Source organism: Empidonax traillii, unplaced genomic scaffold, assembly GCF_003031625.1.
Source record: "Empidonax traillii isolate 1590-97213 ecotype Southwest subspecies unplaced genomic scaffold, ASM303162v1 scaffold326:size758569, whole genome shotgun sequence".
In the NCBI taxonomy this organism is placed as follows: Eukaryota; Metazoa; Chordata; class Aves; order Passeriformes; family Tyrannidae; genus Empidonax; species Empidonax traillii.
The window spans coordinates 662964-687079 of record NW_020955519.1 but is presented as its reverse complement, the minus strand read 5'-3'; the positions used below and the strand labels follow the sequence as shown (position 1 = coordinate 687079).

The 24116-nt window shown below is 40.4% G+C and overlaps 1 protein-coding gene across 2 annotated transcripts in view; it reads left to right on the top strand.

Moving 5' to 3' along the window:
• The window catches only part of LOC114061330 (ribosomal protein S6 kinase alpha-2), a 79478-nt gene extending 70446 nt beyond the window's left edge, over positions 1 to 9032 (top strand). For both annotated transcript variants that reach the window (XM_027891699.1, XM_027891700.1), the window contains exons 16-19: positions 2048 to 2124; positions 4569 to 4686; positions 5536 to 5673; positions 6065 to 9032. In XM_027891699.1, the coding sequence (XP_027747500.1) occupies positions 2048 to 2124; positions 4569 to 4686; positions 5536 to 5673; positions 6065 to 6190 (459 nt within the window). In that variant the 3' untranslated portion in view covers positions 6191 to 9032. The remainder of the gene's footprint in view (positions 1 to 2047; positions 2125 to 4568; positions 4687 to 5535; positions 5674 to 6064) is intronic.
• Positions 9033 to 24116: the final 15084 nt, after the last annotated feature.

The following is a 24116-nucleotide window of genomic DNA, read 5'->3' as shown; positions in this document are numbered from 1 at the left end:
TACAGCAAGATGACACTGCATGTTTTGCAAAGCTCTTTCTCCAATTGATTTATTTCTAAAACAAATGCCTGTTTGTGTTTCATACCATCTCCTGCCTAGATCAAACACCAGTCTTTTTGGCCATGGTTTCTCACGCCTTCTTCTGTCTGCTCAGTGTTCTCATTTTAATCACAATTGCACAGACCTGCTGGAGATGTTTTCAAATAGTGGTGACACTAACTGATAACTCACTAGATCCTGTCGTTATCCGTGGGGTGAAGTTGCTGCTGATAAAAAGTACTTGCCAGTAAAGCTTTCCCTGGGCACTGACACAGAGTGAATGTCCCTGTTATGTAGCAGTGCTCCTGCAAACTGAATGATAGCACACAGCAACACCTCTCGATTATTTTGAGGTTGTGTAACCTCTTGCTTAATATCCTACTCCACTAAATAGCATCACTGCCTGGTTTTTCTGTCATTTACCTTGGACTTGATTGTTCTTGGTTATTGGAGGAAAACAGCAATGAAGTGAAAATGTAACTGTTCAAAAAACAACAAGAATGACCACATGGAAATATAAATGTTGGGTATTCAGTCTCACAGGCGAAGCAAGAAGCAACTGGGTTTGTCAAATAGCCAAGAATTTTTTTCCCATAAAAACTTTAGGGGAAAAAAAAATTATAGAGCAGGAATGAATGCAGGAACTAAAGAAATAGAAAGGAATATAACAGCCAGAAAGCCTATATATGATGTGCAGGAGAGAGAGGCAGAAGCAGGATTTTACCAGCTTTGTCAAGAGGAGGAAATGTGGCTTTTTCTCTGGTTTTGTTGGTGGTGGTTTTTTTTGGTCTGGTTATATTTTTTCCCAGGTAGCAAATGTTCGCTCAGCAGCATACCTGACAGATGGTTGCTTTACCATTCATCATTTATAAAATCTCTCAAGGCAACCTTCTTTCAAACTGTTTTTCCTTAGCAGAGTTTGGTCTTTTCTGTGATACACTTCAGATTGCTTTATTTAAGTAAATCACCCTGGGTAATAAGGCTGCAGGTCAGAGAAAGACTTGCTGAATTTGTACATTCCTTTTCCATGTGCTTTGCAAAAAGATGTATCTGCTGATCCATCAGAGCAGGACAGAACTTTCCTTGTGTATCAGAACTGAAAAAACAGAAGGGTAGCTTGCTTTTATGGGCAAGTGGAACAACTGAGGTGGTCCCTGAGCTTGGCTGGTGACTTCACTTTCACTTGGACCTGCACTGACCCAAATAGGCATCTGTTCTAAAGTGCACTAGCATAAACGAAATCTAGGCTTTACCCTTACTGCTATAACTTACCATCCTGCATCAATATTGAACCTACTGGTCAGATCTCTGCTGAGTACCATGGATCTTTGTTTTCCCCATAGGAAAAGGGGATCAAGTTTAAGCCTGCTATCTGTGAAGTCCAATCTAAATGCATCCACTTTTCTTTATACAGAAGTAATATAAGAACAAGCCTTTTATCTTTCTTTGCAGTTGTCATGCATCTTTATTAGTTTGGCATTAGATATGCTTTAGTGTGCATTCATTTGCTCTATCAAATCCAAAGTGAACTCAGTTGGAATACTAATCACTGTCATTCAGCCCTATGATTGTTGCATCCATAATGTTCTTGGGAACTTTTATGTTAGGAGGATGTGTTTCATAGGAGGATGTGTTTCAAAGTATTACTGGGCTTCTTTATTATGAAACATTTTCAATAATTGAAATATTGTTCTGCTTTGCTTCATCTTAGATGGTCAGAGAAGTTCACAGAGTCTCCAACAAACTTCATGCATCTCTCTCGCTGTGGAGGGGACAGATGTGCTTGGTTTGAACACTAACCAGCTCATTCTAGCCTGGACTTCACCTTTCTCCACACCGCTGCTGGACATTTTGATCCCATGGCAGCCACCTGTTCAAACCAGATCTGTGGTTAAGCCTTGGAAATGTCAGCAGATACAACCACTAATCAGTGCTTTTTGCAGATCAGAAGCTAAAAGTCCAGGAATGCAGATTAAACTGTTTTCATCTTTCTCTTTCCTTCACAAAGGTCCTTAAACGCCAAGGTTATGATGCAGCCTGTGACATTTGGAGCTTGGGGATCCTACTGTACACCATGTTGGCAGGGTGAGTGATGAGCTTCTCCTAGAACTGTAATCTTCAGTGAACTCATCAGTTCAGCACTAATTAATCCTGAAAGGAATCACAGATAGAGATAGTAAACTGTCTGGCCTCCTTGGAGCAATGTGTTTGGCTGTGTGAAGCAAGAAAATAGATGCCAAGACCTAGAGTTAGAATATGTTTTTCCTAGCATGCGTAAATACTTTGACACTTGACAGATTGTTTAGGGTTTCAAAAGACAGTGCCTGTAAGTATGCACTGAGACCTAGTCTCCTAAAGTGTTTGCTCACCCTTTTAAGCAGTGTGAAAGTTTTACATTAGGAGAGGTCTGTAGGACTGTGGAGAGCCACATCATGTTCACCTTATCCAGGGAAGGATGTTAATTTATTCCATTAATACATGTATTCTCTTCAGCTTTATTATTTTTCTTCTGTTACTGTTATTGAGGTATCTGAGCACCTTAAAAAGTTCAGAAAAGTCCCCACCCAAACATAGTTTTCAGATACTATTTGAAAAGGATAGAAGGTAAATGAATAGCTCAGCAAGAATAGCAACAGGCAGCAGGAACTTTTGCCTACCAATGTGTTGGCTAATTTTAAATATTGACACAAGAAAATCCAGAGAAAGAGACATATTGAAATAAGTAGTGAAGGATAGGATGTTCAACCCCAATCTAGAGTTATTAGGCCCCTGAAATTAATTTCTTGGATATGGTATGTGAGAATTTATCATCCCTAAGTGCAGCTCGAAACATTTCAGTGACCTCTCTAAACTGTTAAATCTGCTTCATGATCATTCATGTGTGGCAGAAAGCTTGGATTAATTTCTTGATTTTATACAGAAAACAAAGAATTGCACTCTACCTTTCCATTATTTGCCTTGTGGATTATGGAAAAGGTGACAGGAGTTTCTCTATCATCTGTTTTGTTCCTGACTAAAATGTGTTCAGCTTCACTGAAATATATTGTGACTTTCTGGGGAAGTCTGCCTGTCTGATAAGATCTCCAAGAACCTGTTTCTGTTTGGCTAATAGTATAGATTTGCAGTGATACACAGACAGAATCAGTAAAAAAAAAATCAAGACAGTCACATTTGTTCAGTTGATTATGTTCCAAATGCTTCCTCATTAAATGCAGGGAAAAATCCAAATACATTTGAATCAGAAATACTCTTGCACAACTTAGTGGATATTAAATTTACCGATGGGTGCTATTAACTTGTATCTCACTTTTTCTGCACTTACAAGAGAAAATAAGAGTAATACAAAAGTTGAGAAATGCTGACTTTTTAGTTGCCAATGCTGCATTTATGGATGACCTTGTTCTTCCTCACCAGAGGAGATTAGTAGGACCTGACTATTATTTGCACTTGGAATTTTATTCTTATCATCACTGTGAGCAGAAAGGGCTGAGACAGCCTGGACTAGAGTATAGGCCTGGGATCCTGTTAATGGAGCTAGTGACAGACCCCAGAGTCTTTGCCAGTCCTTAACTCAGTATTACTGTGTCCCTCCTGATAGTTATAGGTTGGAATAACATTACATATCTCTTTGGGCTGAACTTCTATGAAGTCTGAAATGCTTATGAAAATGAGAAGATACAGTGTGAGGAACTGAATTCGCTACTAGAAACCAGGTAGGATAGGAAGTTGTGGCCAAACCAAATATTTAGCTATCTAAAAACCCTCTGTCATGTTTTCAGAAGAGAAAAGATAGAAGAAAAAGTATAAAAATCCCAAATTATTCTAAACCTACACAGCTCTTCAAGATTGCAGAGTAAAATTGGACCTGGTAGATTTTAGTCAGCTGCAAACCCCTTATCTCTTGTCACTTTCTGAAAAAAAAAAGTGTACCCTCTGCATGAGACACTGATTTTGTAAAGTTGGGTTCATCTTACCAGTCATTTCTGACTGTCTGGATCAGTAAGTAATCTATTGCAGATAATTTCTTTTGCCCCATAGACTTGAACATTATGGCTAAAAAAACCTTACAAAACAGATTGGAAAGACTTCTTTTTTTCTTTTCCTTTCTTTTGTGTACCAGATCTTATTTTTTCTCCTTTAGAATTTTTGTCCTTTCTTGCCATTATCAAGGTACTGGTATTGGCAATAAAACAGAGTTAAAGCAAGAAGTAAAAACATGTCTATTTTTACAAAGAATATTTAATTCCTAAAAAAGGAGAACAGAATAACAATTAGGAATAATAAAAATAAGGAATCAGTCTTTCTGCTCTACAAAACAATATGACGAACCACTAGCTTTATAGGTTGAGTCAAAATGAAGTCATAATGTCTCTGGTAGATTCTGGAAACAAATTCCTGTTGTAATCACTGGCAGTTAGCACTAGAACCTAGAAATTACGAACTTGCAAATTACATTGTATTTTTCTCTCTGTCTCTCTGTTTGTTTGTTTTGTTTTGTTGTTGGTTTTGTTCGTTTTTTTTCTAAATAGATTCACTCCTTTTGCAAATGGACCAGATGACACTCCAGAGGAGATTCTGGCCAGGATTGGCAGTGGCAAATATGCTCTTACTGGAGGAAACTGGGATTCAGTATCTGATACTGCAAAGGTCAGTGAAAGACATCAGATTTTCTCTTGAGATTTAAACAGCACAGACATCTTTTTTGGTGCAACTGCACTTTTAAAACAAGTGAAGGTTTGTTAATGCCACAAATGTTTGGTCTATATATGGATCACCTTTTTGCTGCTCAAATTTAACCAGGAGCAGGCAGTTTACAAACTACCACTTTTAATTCCTGTACAGTTCGCAGTTTAGGCTGGGTGGGAAAGCTAGCAAGCTTCCAGTTGCCTGGCATTAATCAGAAACTCTGACAGGATTTAAGGAGATTTCAGTTTTAGCAACTGGTAGTATCCAATAGAAGAATATTGATACATCCCACCACAAAACTGCAATCAATCCTAATAACATGGTAATGTTGCTACCAACACCTATAAGCCTCACAGTGTATTTTTTATCAGATGTCCAGTTTTGAAATTAAAATGTTCAGATGCTGTACAACTGACCTAATTGAATTTTAGCTGCCTTAATGTTAGATTTCTATTCTAAGTTTCTCTTGTAACCATGCTTTGGGTTCAGGGAGGAGATGCCTCTAGATGGCGTGCTCTCCAGGGGGATTTCACTACTCCTGTGAAGTCACCAGTAATTAATGTTCAGCCAATAAGCTGAATACCCTCCACATTATCTTTTGACGGTATTATCTGCTGAGAGTTGAACATTACACTTGAAAATTTTGCAGATCAAGACCTGACACTTAAAGAATATAAAGCCTATCTGAAGTGCATCATTCTCTCCACTGGACGTGCTAGTGATGACACTGCCACTGGAAAGATCCTAGTAAAACCTACACTGCTATTAATTACTTTTTCCCTTGTACTGTTTTTTTCCTTTCAAACCCAGGACATTGTGTCTAAGATGCTTCACGTAGACCCTCATCAGCGCCTCACAGCAGTCCAAGTCCTAAGACATCCATGGATAGTGAACAGGGAGTATCTATCTCAAAACCAACTCAGCAGACAGGATGTTCACCTGGTGAAGGTACTTCTACACCCTTGCCTCTTCCTTCCTTGCAGAATGAGCTGTCATTTGGTAAATATTCTGGAAAGTGATAGAGGAGTTGGGAAGATTATTGCCACAGAGGCCAAATTTAATATGGCACTGTATTAACAGTAAAGATTTTTGACCTGTCACATGCTCAATATTTTTAACTTCAAGCTGCATTGTAATAACCTGGTGGTATTCTATGCATATTACTTCCATTCACCACTTTGAATCGGAGATACCCTAGCTGTCTGCCAGCCTAAAAGCTATTATCATTTCATGGAAATTGTGCATGCATCACAATAATTTCAGGAGACAGGATAGGGGAAGGGAAAACCATCAAGGAACTAAATTTCAGCCCGATGTTTTATCTTTCTCTATTTTACAGGGTGCAATGGCAGCCACTTACTTTGCTTTAAACCGAGCACCTCAGGCACCGAGGCTGGAGCCTGTATTATCCTCCAATCTGGCTCAGCGGCGAGGCATGAAAAGACTTACCTCTACCAGGTTGTAGCAGTACCCCCAAAACACCTCTTTGGAAGCCCACAGTTTATTATTTGAGAAATTCAACTTTACTTGGCTAGCAGACCTTTTTTGGACAACCTGCACATGAAATCGCCAAAACTAGCAGAAGCTCATGTAAGGCAAAGTTCTCCTTTGCTACATCATTTCTTTTACATTCCAGCCCAGAGCCCCAAGTTTAACAACTTCACAAAAATGTGCCAATTTTTCCAGTAGCTCTGTTTCTTTACTGAGATAAAGCCAAATAAAGTAGGTGTGCTCCATCCTTTCCACCCTAGGAAAACTATTTTTGAGTCCTTAAGATGTTCCATGGGAGCAGTGCTCAAGAAAAGCACTTTTTGCTATGAAGAATGCAGTCGGGTATGAATGCTGTTCCAGCATGTGTCATGATGAAGTGACTTGGCTGGTCACCAGTAGACATCTGCTGATCTCCACTCACCCCAGGAAGAGTGAAGGCTGCAGAGACACATGACTAAAACCTTATCTGAAACAAGTGCTATACAACATGAAGGAGAGAGAGCTGTTGGTGTTGAAAATACCTTCTGATTTCGAGGAATCTTTTGCACTTTTCCCCCACCTTCTCTGGAACAAAGCCAGCACCTCTCAAGGCGTGTGTGCCACTAGGCCTGACTTACTCAAAGGTCTCCGAAAGCAGAAAACCTCTGAGAAACTTGGTCTTCTGACGAAATTATTGGGTCTTATGAGACTGTGAGAAGGGATTCATGTAAAGCAGTGTAAGAGCCTATAGATCAGGCAAGAAAAAGGTGTCTGCTCTTTGCCAGCAAGCAGGGAGGACTAGGTGAGGGGTCTGGGGAACTGAGCAAGAGGCAGGGAAAGGTGTGGGTGAAATTGAGGACAATAGGCAAAAAGACGCATGGCAGCATGGTGGAGAGTACTGGCAAAGGCAACTAGCATGCAAGTGGTTGGGGGGCAAACTGGGACTCCCTTTCAAAGCAAGGGACAGTCCCTCTTCAGTGACTGGTACAGAAGGGGGTGGGTGGCTGGGCTGCCCAGGGGCCAGGGGGTCAGTGCAGCCATCCTCCCACTGTGTCACGCAGCCTGCTCACCAAAAGCAGTTCTGGCGGGCTGTAGTGCCACCCTGGAGCAAGCAAGGCCATTTCCAGTCATTGCTCCCTGCCCTTCCCTGGCTATTCACCCAAATCAGCCCCTGTCACCCAATGTTTCATGTCCCTGCCTAGCTGTTCTGCTCTAGCAGATCAAAACTCCCCATGCCATGTGTGTGCAGAGAGTACCACTTCTGAAGAGTTCAGCTAACTCTGTTACAAGCTTTAATAATAATAAATTATGAGGAGAAACAGGAGGATGCTCTGCTTTAATAGTTATATGAATATGTACATGTGTATTTATATACATATAAAACAAAAGTTCTGTACCCTAATACCTGGATTTTCCAGGTGCAGGGAAAGAGAACTTTTGTTGAAATGGTCTCAGCAAAAGCGACCTTTTTTCTCTTTCCCTGGTTTCAAAGAAAGTGAGCAAGGTTTATGGTGCCGGATGTGAACTATTTTTTTATTCTTTTTCTTACCCATCTTGGCTTAGGGTGGTCACAAGATGACCAGGATTCTTCTTTGTACTGCTTTTGTTAATTTTATTTTCTGAGTGAATTTTGTCACCTCAGATGCTTTGTGGGAAAAGCTACTGTGCTATGTTGGCTGTTTTCTGTTGTGACGGGGGGAAAAAAAAATGTGAACATGGAGCTTCATATGCTAGATGTGGTAATTTTTCCTTGCTGGGTAGTTTGTACATCTCAGTGCTGAACTGGAATTACCAGATCACTGAATCAGAGTGTCCAAGGGAACAAGGAGTTTCATTTGCTATAGCAATATGCTTCCTAAAACTAGCTCTGTTTCAATGTTGACTGAAGTTTGTTTGTTTGCATTAGTCTATTTTTAAATTTAAATTTATTCTTAATAATTTAAACCGATATTTAATGTTCAGGTTTATGTGCTGTGCACAGAGGACAGCTGCAAAGCAGCTCTCTTTGAAGCCCTTCTCTTTTCTAAAATAAACAATGCTGTGAAACTCCACACAGTGGCTGAATCGGCTGGGACTGATGAGTGCAAACACACAGGTGTGTGTCTGTGGTTATATACACAGCAGCCCACATTCTCTCCTGTGGCTAAGCTGTGCTTAGGGCCGGTTTTTTGCCGCCTTTAGAATTTTTTGCTTGTTAGAAGTTAAGTCTCACATATTTCTGCTAGCAGTACACTGTGAGGGTATCCACAAACAGGGATATCCTGGCTGGTGCAGAATAGCTCTGGCCAAGCCTTGTTTCCCTCGAAGTGACTTCTGTCCTGGAAGAAGGCAAGGTGGGCGCAACGATGCAAAGGACAACCTGGAGTGAGGGCTGGATTTTCTTGGGTCCCAGCTGGTATGTTCTGTTTCAACAAAATATATTTTTAATAGTCAGTGTAATTGTCTTGGATATGGGCAGAAGGAGTGTTGTAAAGATTATGTACAGGTTTTGTCTCCCTGTGAGATTTCCTGGTCATCTTACATTGCTTTGGTTTTCTTCTTCTCACAACCATTGGAAACAGTCTTAATTCCCTCTTGTTATACTCAGTCTTAATTCTTTGAGCATTTTTTTCAACTGAATATTATTGGAGGCCAAACTTACAGGATGATGCTCTTCCCGAAGTTGGATCGCCCCTTAAGCCATGGATGCCACAAGGGCTTCTTATGCTGCTGGTCCACTGAACTTATGCCAGCATATCCAAGTGCTGACATTAAAAAGGGCAGGTAGTCACTTTCTCTTGACCTCAGCTGCTCATACGTCTTTTTACACCTCTCTTATCCAGTTCACCATGGGACAAAACAAATGGGGACAGCAAGAAGGCAACAGCATCTGTTTTGCCAACAGCACTGTCAACACATCAGAGTGGCTACAAGTTCAGTGTCACCTCTGTTCCTCTGTTTCAGAGTTCTGCTGAGCAGAGCCCAGGTATGGCTCAGAGTCAGGGTGATAAATGATGGGATGTTTGTACAGCAGCAAGTTACCGGTGCCAAACCGTGGGCACAGAGAGAGAGGACAAGTCCAAGCTTCTGAAAATGAGTCCAAGCTTCTGAAAATGCGCCACAAGCTCATATAAACTCCCTGTAACCAGAAGGTGTAGGACCACTGATGGTATGCCATGGGGAAATAATGTTGACTGCATGTCTTTTTGCCACCAGTGACCTCATAAAGAGAATAGAAAAAAATCCAGGGGGTTGTTTTCAAATCATCTGTTTTTACAGAAAATTCTTGATTTTGTAGAGTGCTACGGCTTTCTCAATCCCTAGAATTAAGGCACTCAAACATGGAAGATGCAGAAGATTACTGTAGCAGAAAATATATCTTATCTTTCACTGGAAAAATATTTTCAGGCAGGTGTTTTGAAGCTCTGTCTTAGGATGTGTGTATCAGAAATGCCAAAGCAAATATTTAGAAGCAAAGTTCTCTTGTTGAACATTTGCAGGTGGCACCTTTAAACAAGAGTCACGTGAGCTCCACATTCACATATCTGAATCCTAAAAGACAGGTAAGCAGCAAAATCAGGACAGCCACCTCAGATATTCCTTACATTAAAATAAAAAGGTCTAAAATAATTTTAATAAGATGCTTTAGTATAGTTCATTAAAAAAAAAAAAAGGAAACTGTGCAAGCCTATTTTCTTTTCCTCTTTTGAAGGATACATCATTTTCCTTTAGAAGTGTGTGTTCTGACCTCCTAGCTGACCTTGCTTCTGAAATCCTGTGTTGCGCCAACACATTGCAGCTAAGCTGCTTCTGGTACCTCAGTTCCTGTGTGAACACAGTCCCACATTCCTCACTCCATGTCTACCCACAACAGACGCAAGCAACAATTGCAGACACTCTACTATTCTGAAAGTTAGCAAAAGTGTGACAGTTTTAACTCAGAAGATGAAGCGAAGTTAAATGTAAGGTTCTCATTGCGTACAGACCTGAAACTCTTGAGTGTTTAGGTGAAGGGTGGTTTAAAGTCTGCACAGAACAAAAATGTTACAGAGTAAATAAAATCACAGTAGTTCAGAGAGCCAAATTTTAGCTAAAATCTCTTCATAGGTTTTTGTGGGCCTAGACCTTGCATTTCCAGGTGCAACTAGATGACATGTGTGTGTCAGCCAGGTAACCAAGGCATCTGCTCAAGCATGTCACCACAAGGCTTGCACATGGAAATGTTTTGCAGCCTGAAGTTTGGAGTCTAAGAGTAAGAATTTGGTCTTTTTCATCATCCTGTGTTGTGTAAGCCATGATGTTCAGTGTTGAACTGTACAACCACTGTTCTTGCTTTGGTGTGCATAGTTAGAGAGTCAATTTGTGCTCCATTATGTCTCCTAAATGGATGTTATGAATATAGTTTTCAGAGACGCTGTAGCCAGAAAAGAAAATGAGGCAAATTAATGCCCTTTTTGATAAAGGCAAATTTTGAAAGGAGAGACTGGAAAAACGCATTTGAAGTGCAGAAAATAAAAACCAGTTGCTAAAAGATTGTTTCTGATTTCCTACTCAGAGCCAAATCTTGCATCCTTCGCTCCTATGTTAGTTCTTTAATCCATATGCACCTTCAGGGAATCAAGGGGAATAACTCAGAGTAGGGTCCTCTCTCCTTGGCCATTAGATGATGATGTATGTAAGGGATTTACTTGGATAGTATTAAATAAATTTGACTAAATATGAACCATGATCTAGCACTTTGTTTACAGGCTCCATATTCATGTTTACAAATTATGACTTCTGAGGCTCATGCTTTTTATGTTTCCTGTATGAAAAGGGCAGCCAGTGTACAGATATTTATTATGTTACCAGCGTTTCTGAATAGATTTTTTTTATAGTACATGGTTTTATGAAGTGTAATATTTTTATAGCAGAATGATGATCTTTGGACTTTATATATTGTTACCTACAGTTGTTTGCAAACAAGCTCTTCGCTCCCTTTTTTTCTGTGCACTGTATCCCATGTTGCTGCTGCTACTGTTGCTGGCCTCAGCTGCTGCTGCCCCACTGTGACGTGGGCTGATGGTATTGTGAAAGTGTGCAAACTAACTTCAAAGAGTTGTGATTGTGCTGAAGGGCTGGCTGCATGCTGGGTTCCTCCTGGCAGGAGGGATGGGGAGCTGTACCCTACCAGAGAAAGAGTTTACTGTGGATGGCCCCCAAGGAGAAACCTCAGTGCTCACCTTTGTATTCTGCCATTTTGGCTTGGCATGCCCATCCTTTCCTTTCTTTATAAAGAAATAAAAAGAAAAGAGAGAAAAAAAAAAAAAAAAAAGGATCCTGTTCATTTTTGCACAATTCCTTTCCAGTCCCCAAGCACTGGCCATGTTTGAATGCCATGTGTTGGTCACAATAAAAGCACAGTTACTTACTAAAATTATCCCTGGAGCTGTAATCTCTGTGCAGCCTGAACACTCAAACCTCTGCTTCGGGAAGCAACAAGTAAGCCTTTAACCCCTCATCAGTCATACAGTTCACCCATAAGACAAATTTAGGATTTCAGTACCAGACAAATGAGTCCTATCTCACAAGCTGCCTAGCATGAATTTCCCTTGCCCCTTTGAGATCTTCCCAAGGTCTCAAACTGTTCCTCTGCAACCGTTCCTCTGCAAACTGCCAGTCACTGGCAAGCAGCCTGCATAGTCTTTTCTGCTTGTTGAACTTATTAGTGACCACAAAAGCAAAATCAACCTCTTTTTATTCAAGGATTGGTTCTGCTTCCCTGGCATTGCCACATCTGAGCTTGCACACAATTACACTGGCCTTCACGTCTGGATTTTCATCAGATCCAGCAGCATCACAAAGGTGATGAGTCTGGCTCAGGCTCCACGCAGGAACAGCATGTGGTCCCAGATACTGAGAAACAGCATGTGATGCAGGTCCAAGCAAGCATAACTGAGGAAACTTGGACCTGTATGTTATTTGTAAGGTCTCTGCTCTGACCGTAGGTAGCCTTATGCCTCTGTTCTCCCATCAGCTGCTCCTGTCCTACTCCCACTTCTTCCTTTCTTTTCTCTGTCATAAAAGAAAGAACCCTTCCTGCTCCTTTAGTCCTCATGGTCCTTCACCACTGAGACATTCATGTCCCTACCAATTCTCTGCCTCTGCACCCCAGTGCCTACCATTAACTATTTCTCTCTTCTCTTACCAAGCCTCTGTCCCACAGGTCCATCTTGTGGGTTTTGTAGCCTCTTCTGGTCAGCAAGCCAATGACTCCTGTGCACCCGTCTTTATAAGCCCAGTGGTTAAAAAAGGAGGGTTCCCTGGAGAACCATAATCATATACAAGAACATCCAAATTGAAAAACTGAAGAGGAAAAAAAAAACAACAGGTTTTCTCTTCCCTCCCCTCTTCTGTGCCTCTACATGACCATGATCAAGAATGAGCCAAATTCAGCCACTCTTGGAAAATACATAACTTTTCAGAGGACCTGGTTAGGAGGCCTTGGGGAATGCTAGGCCCTGGGCAGGAAGATACAGGTCTTGACCTCCAACCCTAGAAAATGAATAAATGAGAAGGTTTTCCAAAATATGCTCAAGTTCTTCATCACGATACAGCCCTTTTAGGAAATCTGCATTGGCACCATCTTAAATTTCTCACTGACTGAGGAGCAATGATGCTTTTTCTCCTGAATTGAGAAGAATGCATTTGCTTAAAACAAACAAACAAACAAACCACAAAAGTAGCAAAGAACTTCCCTCGCTCTTGTAATTTTGCTCTTTAGTCAACATTCATTTCCTTCCTGTGTATTTCTCCAGCTTTATCCCATCCCAGTTCACCTTCCCTCAGAGGCAGGGAGGCCCTGCAGAGAGACCTCAACAAATTAGAGGTCTGGGCAATCACCAACTGTGAAGTTCAACAAGGGAAAGCTCTGGATTCTGCACCTGGGACAGAGCACCCCTGGATGTTTGTACAGACTGGGGAATGAGATGCTGGAAAGCAGCACTCTGTAAAGAGACCTGGCGGTCCTGGCTGATGGCAAGTTGAAAATGAGTGAGCAGTGCCCTGGCAGCCAGGAGGGCCAACCGTGTCCTGGGGGGCATCAGGCAAAGCATCTCCAGCCAGGCAAGGGAGGGGATTGTCCCACTTTGCTCAGCACTGGTGTGGCCCCATCTTAAATATTGTGTGCAGTTTTGGGTGTCACAATATGGGAAAGATATTAAGCTCTTAGAGTGTCCAAAGGAGGGTAATGAAGGATAGGAAGGGCCTTGAGGGGAAGCTGCATGAGGAGCTGCTGAGGTCACTTGGTCTGTTCACCCTGGAGAAGAGGAGACTGAGGGGAGATCTCACTGCAGTCTACAAATTCCTCATGAAGGGAAGAGGAGGGGCAGGCACTGATCTCATCTCTGTGGTGACCAGTGACAGAACCCAAGGAAATGGCCTGAAGTTGTGTCAGGGGAGGTTTAGGTTGGATATTAGGAAAAGGTTCTTCACTCAGGGGATGGCTGGGCACTGGTACAGGCTCCCTGGTGAAGTAGTCACAGCACCAAGTCTGACAGAGTTCAAGAAAAGAGTTCAAGAAACTTTTGGTTGCTTCACCCCCTTTTCATGTCCCACTTGTTGTGCACCATGAAAATTGTCCTGAGGCTCAGAAAGTCTTGTTATATGCCTGAATAGCATCTTGTTCAAGGGCCGCATAACTGATGGCTGAGAACCTTGAGCACTACAGCAAGGCAAATGATAGGCAGTAACAATAACAGCTAATGTATGAAGATCATAAGAAGTGGGGATTTTTCACTAAAAGCTATGAAAAAGAGCTGAAGACAAGGATTTCAGGCTGTGTCCAGCCTTTAGAATCCCTTCTTCTATCCAGACAGTAGGAGTATTTTTAACAGCTGGTGCACTGTAGTTATCTATTATTAATCTGAATAACTGTGTCCATTCATCTAGATGGACTGGAGCTCTCACTGTTTTCCAAACAACCAAAGCTGGCCTGAGATCAACTCCATTTTTTGTTGAGGAAATTAGTTTGTTAAGAGGCTGATGACTCACAACCTGTGGTAAGCCTGTGTGTTGTTTTGGCTTGGCACACTCCCACCTAATTCTTCCTGTCCTTCAGGTTCTGTGGTCACTGGTAAAAATAGCTGCAGTCATAAAGCCTAACAGTTTCCCTACCAGAATTTTGCAGCTTCAATTTCAGTGATAGTCTTGCCAAGGCATGCAAATGAAGACTCAGTGATTTCCATTGCATTTACCCTGACTTTCTAATTGTCACTTTTTTTGGTGAGAATTATCTGGGTTCCTGTCACTATTGTAAACTCTATTATAATCAGTTATTTGCTTTACTCATCTATGTACTTATTTCACCTGTTGGTACTAAAACAGTTTGACCTTTAGGAACATCAGCTGTTACAATGGAGCTTTAAACACAGAGAACAGAAAAAAAAACGCCACTCAGTTCAGGGAAGTGACAAGAGTGATTTATCAGCTTTTAGAAACTCTTGGCAGTGCTGACCTTTCGCTATTTGGACCTCTGGTCTCTCTTTAACCAACAATCTGAGTAGAGCTGCACATCAGCTACGGGCTGCAGTCTTTCCATTGGGTCTGTGGACTAATACGTGCAGGTAGAAACTCTGTCGAGGAATGAACAACATATTTCTCAGTGTGTGACTCAGTGGGGATAAAGTGGAATACCCAGCTGAGATGTATGCATGATTTTGTCCTAGCCAAAAGAAGGGCATGTTTAGCTGAGCAAAAATGAGGATTATTTGTTGTGCAATTCAGATGCAAAATCGTTATTACTCTCCCAAGTCCAGGAATGACAGCAACCTTCTGAGAATCTCATGTCAGATATCTAACACACGCATTCACACAACTTGCACAATCGCCAGTTCCAAGAAGTCTCCCAAGTGGCTCCATGTTCTCCCACCATTAGATGGTCTTGTGAGGAAAAATACAGTTTCGGCATTTAAACCAGGGTGAGTTGTATGGTGTATGTCCACCATCACATGCAAAAATCATTGCTCAGTGACCTTTAAACTTAATATGTTTTTCTACTGTTTATAGCCATTCAAGTCCAAAATACCCTCATAGTCTTGCAGTCAACATCTAAAAGCTCAGTCTGAAACTGTCTGGGTGACTCCCTCAGACATATTTCTTCCAGATTATGTTTCATTAAGTAGAATGCCTAAATAGGAATGATCCATTACCATTGGCCATATCCTATGCTTAAATGCCAGTGCTTCAGTCTTCTTAAAACTTTCAGTTAATATCATCAACAAGCACTTGATGCTCTTAAAAATTGATCTGTAAGAATTATGAGAAAACCTTACCAATCTAACTGGAAGCTTCATCCCTGGCTTCTAAAGCAAAGTAGAAGACATTAGGCAGTATACGTTAGAGGTAAGAAAATGTCATGCTAAAACTATCATTGAGGCATCAAGTGTCATTTTTTAAATGCACCGATATAAACTTAATACATTTAAAAGGTCCAAAGTTTGGATGCAGGAAAAAAAAATCACAAAATGCCTTCTGTGGTTAAAGACCCTGATCTGTCCAGCTTAGCCTGGAGATGGCTGAGAAGTGATTACTGTCTACAAGAATCTTCACAGGGAGAAAAATCCCATGTTCTGGAAGAACAGAGAGACAAACCAGAGCATGAAACCAGGCAAATTTCTGGGTGCAAAATTCATACAGCTGCAGAATGGAAATGAGGTAGCGGTAGTTCTAAAAGTGAGGTTGGTTATTCACTGAAACAAAATCATCAAAAGAGAAAAAGGGTTTGCCATTCCCTTTGTATTACTTTTAGTAGTACCCCTTAGTGGAAAAAAGGTTAGTGAAGAAGCAAGGGGATGATTTCAACAGCCTGCAGTAATCTGGAAATCAATTTAAATGCTATGGTGGTCTCTTTAGACTTCAAATATGACATACACTCATATTGCCCTAGCACAAGCAGTCAACACGGGATGAACAAATCAGGTGCCATAGAATTAATGGATGAACTGCAAAGATTATTTCAAAGATTTTTAGGCCATAAACAACTGGAGCAATCACCTTTCTCTGTCCAAATCTGTATCTCTACTGTGGTATGCAGGGAGAATATTTCCTGCCTTTGACAATATAGAATATCCTTTTGAAATTTTCTGATGTTTACGACTACCTGTGATGTTAATTTAAAACAACCTGTTTCACAACATTGGTGCAATATGTTTAAAACCTGTAGCAAGACTGAGTAAATGGTATTCCCAAAAAATATTAAAAACTCACTGTCTTAAAACCTAAATAAATTATAGCAGCATTAGTGGTTCACTAATCCTGTAAACCACAGGAGGGCCTTAAACAAACAGATCTTAAACATGAGTGAAACTTTCCAGTACAGATATAAATAAGGCTTTAATCTTATATATATAACCTTATAAATAAGGTCTCCAATGAGAATTAAGATTTAAAAGAGAGTGAAAATTAGACCACAAAATCTTGAATTCTTAAATTTCCAAGGCCTGGAGCTGAGTGACAACTTATGAACTGACAGGTAGAGAGGCTGCAAAATTCTAATCACAGCAAACTAGGTATTTAAAAAAAAAAAAAAAAAGTAAGAAGAAGGGAAGTAAATTATTAAATAACAAATGCAAATGCTGTTTAGTAATGCATAGTAACTGTGAAAGAAAGTGCACTACTTTCCTCGTCTTAAAGATGGTGAATATTAGCAATTCTCAGAAGAACTATTTTTGGTAAACCTAAATATTAAAAATTATATCTAATGAGACTTGTTCCATCTCTGTGATAAACACTTCTGTAGCAGCTTCCTTGAGGAATGATGTGGCAGAAATTTGCACAGAACAGCCACTCAGTATGGAAGTGCTGCATAGCCACCCCCATTGGGGCACCCTCCTGTGAAGTGACAGTCCCTCTTTTAGTCCAAAGAGCATTAAGTAAGCCTACACTTGCATCATGCTCCCAGGAGGTGTTTGTGTGGGTCTGACCAAAAACAGCCTGAAGGAGCTGGTGAGATTCCCTTCTCTCATCTGCAGCATCTTTGGTAAGTACTGGAATCACAGGGTTTCCACGTGATGGAGAGATGATGCTCCCGCTGCCTCCTCCTGAGCTTTCAGATAAAGGAAGGAGCAGCTTTCAGTAAGTTGTAAAAATGTTCTTCTGCACAGCCTTCAAGAGGGACACTGAGAAAAAAGCAGCACCAAGGTCACAGTGTGGTGGCACAATAAGGGTATTCCTCTATTCCAAATTTCTTCTTGGTTCAGTTTTGTTGAGCTTCCTGCTAAGTGTGAAAGGTTTGGCAGGGCTAACAATCCTTTTCTGTGTAAGGCAGACACTGCTGTCCAGTCCAGGTGCCAAGGATCAGTAGCTAGGTATTGCACAGCTTTTGGTTATAGGCTCTCATATTTAATTTATAAGGTGCTCAGTGTGAAAAACAAGATATCTCTTGTAAAAAAGAAGATAGTCCTTGTGAACTGAAGCTGTAGCATCACCACCTAGTATTAATGTTTATTGGAAAGATCAGTACTCATACAAAAAAGGAACTCAGACATCTGTGGGGCACAACATTTCAAATCTTTCTCATAAGACAAGGACCCTCTCTACAGAATTTGGAGGTTGTCTATAACCACCAGGCTCACATTTACACACACACATTTGGGAACGTGAGTAAAATACATCTATTTTTTTAAAAGTACACATACTTGAATATCCACATTCTTTTTCCTGTTAGGCCTTGTACAAACCTAAAGACTTTGTGCTGAGTCCTGAATGACTTTGTAGAAGTCCACCATGACCTATTGTTTATTTCACTTTGACCCCAGTAGCTTTGGAAAGGACTTTGTCATGTTTACCTTCAAGTTACTCATCTTGTATGCCCATGGTTTGTTTATCCACTGTAGTCTACTGAAATTTCCCCCTTTCTTTTAGTTAAAGAAATAGGCCAAAGGTGATTTCAGGGTCCCTATCTGGACACATATCACCAATTCATTCAAAGACCTTTGGCTTCCTTTAGTAAGTCAGGGGCATCCTACATACCGCCTTGCTCTCACATTTCTCCAGCGAGTGAGAGAAATCTCTGTCCATCAAGAGAAAAATCGAGCCTAACTTTAACATTACCATGGATATTGTAATTAGACTGAAGTGAGCCCCGGTGTAGTTATGCATTTCTGTCTGAAACGTGCTAATCTACTTTTTCCTCCCCTAGACTAAGCCTATCAGTATTTATGTTCAAGGTTTTCCAGTGGCAGTAGTTTAGGTAGTTGTTCTTTAACTGGGGAAGGGATGGAAAAGGAAAAAAGCACAGAACTGTACTTTTCTACCAGAAGTGATCTGCCACTCCTGGCCATCCTCCAGTCTCACTGGGGTTGTTTAGGCTGGGGTGAGCCAAGGTGCTAGAAAAGTGCACATGGTAAGCAAATTTATTAGTAGTGAAAAATGTCATAAACCTATATTTTTATCATATTCTACTAAATTTATACTTATTCAGCTAAATAAAAATCCATGAGTCCTGAGGAAGATTACATAGGTAAAATGATTGTCATTATTTTCCAGTGTGTCTCAACTTTGACGTCCTACTTTCTGCCATCAGTCAGAACCCTAACTTTATGCTTCTCCTTATAATCTTTGGGATGTTTGTATTAAATAAAGCACGTTAAGAAGGGCATAGAAAGCTCGGGAGAAAAAACCATGATTAATTTTCTTCATGAAGTAAAAGCGTTTCAGCACACACTTTGCTAGGCAGTAATCAGGGAAGCAAATCTCCCCACAACCTTACTTAAGAAGTTCATGCCACATCATTGATACACATTCCTCAGATGATGGAAATAATTTTTAAAAGTAGAGTACAAAAGTATTTCTCTTTTTTATTTTTTTTCTTTTTTTGGATCATGTCGGATTCATCACCAAGGCAGGTTTTCCATGATGAGGAAACCAACTTTGCTTTGCAGCCCAGTTGGACATCTGCTAGGAAGTACAGTCTGTCAAGTGAGCACCACCAGCCCTCCTGTTCCGCTCCTCTGGACACCACAGTTATAACAATGAAGTGATTGTATGTCATTTAACTGTAAAAAACGCTTCCCTGATGGAAGGAGGAGAATTTTGCAAGGTGGTGTTACAAGAAGAGGCTCTCTTACCCCAGCTGACCTGATTTAGCAATATAAAGTACAGAGTGCACCTGCCTGAACAGGCAGCCCTCATCCCTTCCTTCCCAAACACAAGATAATTATCCACAATTGCCTCAGAGATACTAGTAATGTAGTGGAGTGATAACAGAAACAGCAATTTGGTGGTGCTTCTCACATAGATGTATGGCTATTAAAAATTTATTTTTTAATAAATTTATTATAACAACTTCTTGTTGTAAAATTATTATCATTTATTATAACAATTTCTTTACTTTAAAAAGGAGTGTTTTATGAGTTAAAAAGAAAACCACAAAACTCAGTTTCAAAGGTCCATTTCTTAAATAGTAATCAATATATCTATGTAGCCCAGTATCTGTATGTACATTACCAATTGCAAATATAAGTAACTTGTGAATAAACCCATTAATCATATCTTCTTCCCGATGTTCTAAACCTGATTTCTTCTAAGCAACCTTAGCAATATGGCTTTATATTTAAAATATTATCTAAAATTATCTCATTTGAAGTATTATTATATGTATAAACTAACTAAGTAAACTTTAGAGATGAGCTTCAGCCCAGAGAAAGATCCTAAGCCATTTAGTATCAGTCTTCATGACTGTGAAACACACATCAATATAGCCATTACCACTACACATATTTCAGCACAGAGGTGGCTTAGGAATTTCGGCTGCAATTTTGACTGTCTTTTTTACCATGTGGGACTAATTGAGGACTCAGAGCAGCCTCATCACAGAAAGGCCCCATCCTCCACCTGCCCCAAGGCTCTTCTGCACCACACATAAGCAGTGCTGCTTGTGCAGGGTGTCTCCTTCATTTATAGCCAATTGACTTTTAGGGAAAAAAAAATCTCAGGAGAAAACATGCCCTTAAGAATAGTTGTACTGTAAGCTTAAGTAGGGGAAGATACTGTTTGGGGTTTTTTTGTTTATTTGTTTGTTTCAAGTTGGTTTGGGATTTTTCCCACCCTTCACAGAAGGTTGATGCTCGCAGTCAGCCCAGCAGTGAGGAGCTGCTCCCACCCTTTAGCAGTGGCCTCCAGCCATCCAGGCTGCTTTTCAGGCACAGAGAAAAGGAGCAGCCTCACTACCAACCCAGTTGCTTCTCTGCCAGTTCTGTACTCTGCTTTCCCCAGTTTTGGACATTATAACTTTTCATAGCACAAGACTAGCTGTTTTCTATGCTCACACACTACAGACAGTGTTAGAGGCAGAGCTTGTGTTATTCCTACCTACAGAGTTCATAATAACAGGAATAACTGTGCTAATGAAAGTTTCAAGTGTTCAGACCCGCCCAGCCATAATCTAATCATGACAGACAGGTCTTTTTGCATGTAAGGCAGGAAAAAGCAGTGATAACTGCAGCAATTGCCTGAAATGCTTGTCTTCTGTGCTGACAAAATGCTTTCATTTTTCTTTGTTATAGGTAGCACTCTTGCTTCAGTTTCTGCTGCCCAGCTGTTGCTTGGCTGGCCTACAACAATTATTAATCACAATAGCAGCTAATCTGCCAATATTTACATCTTGGCAATCCAAATTTTTTTCCAGATGCATTCTGCATCTATTTCAGTTCTTAACTCTGTCCATTACAATACCTACATTATAGTGTTCCTCTGGCTTTTCATAGAGGAGGGGCTGTCTTTTTCTTGTGGCTTTGTAATTACACCAGTGTCTTATTTGCAGGTCCTCTGATTGAAATAATGTTTTACTTTGATGTTTGATCTACTCCAGATCCTACTGAGAACTGCAGATGATGAAATGCCTCTAGCTCCATAATCCAATAATTCACCCTAATTGATAAGGTTTTACCTAGAAACTATCAGTCTCTAAAATGATAGATGCTGATCTTGTGTGACTGTGCCAGCTCCATGGTCAGTCAGTGTGAGAACTGTTCCCTGCTAGAAGCTATATTTTTCAACACTGAGAAAAGTATTTCTGCTTTTCAGAAAAGATTTTCTAAAATGAAGTACAGCTTGTTTTCAAGTGATTTAGTTGTTAAGCATTTATTTCAGTTTTCTTTAGACTAATACTAAAGTGATATTTCTAGTAGGATGCCTTCACAAACGTGTCAGGGCTGACCATGTATTTTACATAAGTTATTCATTACTTATATAGGACAGCCTCCCGAGCTGGCATTCTCAGCTGTTCAATCTACTTTTTTACTCCTGTATGCTCCACATGGAGTAAAACTGCTCAAGCACCATGCCAGCAGGTAGGGATAATGTATCTATAATCAAAGATGCAAAGACAAATGCAAGTGTTACATCAAGCCACGCTCTCGCTTGGCTCAATTTGAGACAGCAGGCAAATAAAATGTCATAGTCAACTGCTCTAGTCAATCGTTTCATCCACCTACTAGGTGATTTGTGTCCACTTCAATGAACAGGCATTTCATTACAAGGACTAGGAAAAGTGTCCAAGCAATATATCTTTTCTTCATATTTTTCTGCAACTTTGGAGCTCACGCAGCAGGGAAAAATTAACTACTTCAGTCCTGAAGTCACAGTTTCTTGAACAACTTTTTTAATGGTTGTTCCCATATTTGTCAAGCAACACCCCAAATAATGTTTTCTTGCAATTCTTTTCACAGCTGGGAAAAGGCACTATAATTTTCCCCTGCAGATGTTTGTCAAGAGTGGTATCAGACACAATCTTTAGGACTGACTTTATTGTCAGAAGCTTAACTACTGCATAGCACTAATAGACTGCTCTGCAGTGTCCATAGCACGTTTTATTTTCCTGATTTTATTGCCAGGAAGGTAGTACACTCGTCTACATACAGGGATATGCTACCATGCATGTGCCTGCAAAGGCATTTCAAGAGGAAGACAAGAGATACCTGAAAAGGAGAAATATTGCAGACTGCTTTACTCAGCAGCTAGATCTGCATGTGCTGAGGTCAAGAAGTGCTGCTTCCTGAGGTGCAGTTCTGGGATGAGGAGAACAGGACTGGGCATATTTTCCCTGTAGCTAGGTGCACTGACCCTGCCACCCCTACCCCCCACCCTCAAAAATGGGAAATATGGAATATGGAAACTCTCTTCTGAAAGAGACACAGTATTCATTTGCTAAACAGACCAAGCCTCCAGCAGCTCACCTCCTTACAGAGACAAAAATCTAAGATACTACCAAATATAATTAAGGCTCACCTGGCCCTGGCTACCTTAAAAGACACCAGCACTAGGTGCACTAGCACAGAATATTTGTTGAGCCAATTATGAAGGAGTCCTAGAGTAACTGCTGGACAACTCTACAGTCTATCTGCTAAAAACAAGGAAGGGAATTCAAGCATGCCAGCTTGGAAATCTAGTGAGAAAGAGTTTAAGGTAACGATGGATAGCAACAAAAGTCAGCGAGCTGAAAATGTGGTGACCTGTCCAAAGGCTAAGAGAAAATAAGGAGAATAACTGGACAGCCTTATAAACTTCAGAAGTATCTCTTCGCAGAGGTCAGATGTATAAGGCTAACAAGAAACAAATGAAAGCAATGAGAATTCCAGGAGAAATTCCAGGAAATTGCAGGTAGGGTACTCGTGAAGGTAATATAAGGGATAAAAGATTTCAAGGAGTCTGTTTGAAAACCAAACCAGCTAGCTACAAGTACCTGTTCTGATTAGAAGAAACATGAGAGACATCCTCAGACATACATGGCTTTTCTTATTCACAAGCACATTTTAAAATAAGGCAAAGGAATTGCAGTCATTAAATAATGCAGAAAGAGTCCATGGCAGGCAGGTAAAGGCAGAAATATGGTAATAATAACTCAAAATAGACCTAAATTCTCTGTGAAAAAAATAGATAGAAGCATGGTTGAGACCAGGAAAGGAACCAGTGAAACATATTTTAGAAAAAAAAGTGTGGCAGAACCTGATGAAACTTGCTCTGAGGTCCACCAGGCCATCGGAGAAGCAATTTGTTAAGACAATAATCTTCCTTCAGGTCAGGGAGAAGACAGGGCAGTCCTGCAGTAGAGAAGAACACATGTCTGAAGAGAAGGGGTTAAAAACAACCTATCAAACTATAACTCAAATGGCCTGATTCTCACATAAAAAAAAAAAAAAAAAACCAACAAAAAAAAAAACCACCCTGCTGGAATAATTTATTAAGCTACCAGTTAATGTTCACTTAGGGAACAACATGCTTAAAAGTACACCTGGATTTGTCAAGAGCAACTCAGAATCACAGAATATTCTGAGCTGGAAGGGACTCAAAAGGATTATCAAGTCCAAGGCTTAAGTGAATGGCCCATATAGGAATTGAACCCTTGACATTATTAGCACCAAGCTCTAACCAACTGAGCTAATCTCACTCATGTCAAATCAAATTTATTTTCTCCATTGAACAGGCTAAAGGGGGTAAAAGAAAAGATACGAATAAGATAAATTAAGGGAGTCTTTTGTATGGACTTTGTCATCCTTATAAGAAACCTAAAAACCAGTATGCTAATAAAAGCACTGTAAATACATACAGAACAAAAGCAAACTTCAAATCCTTGCTAGCTGGTTTTGTTGTGTAACTGGTAGAGCCTGTCATGTGGGACTGCTTCCTTCTGGGCACGTCTCTAGTTAATGATTTTTCCATTAACTATTTTAAAAAGTGGGATACCCTCAAAATTGGAGAAGGGTACTGCGCTGCTGGCGAGGCTTTGACTGAGACATGCTGACCCTTGGCTATGCCTTAAGAAAGCTGTAAACACAAATGGAGTAGGCAAAAGGTTAAAAGACTTTAAAGGCGCAGCCTCTGAAAAAAAGAATTCATTTACTCCAGGAAGAAAGACTAAAGAACAACTACTTCCAATGCAAACAGATTCTTTTTTTTTTTTTTTT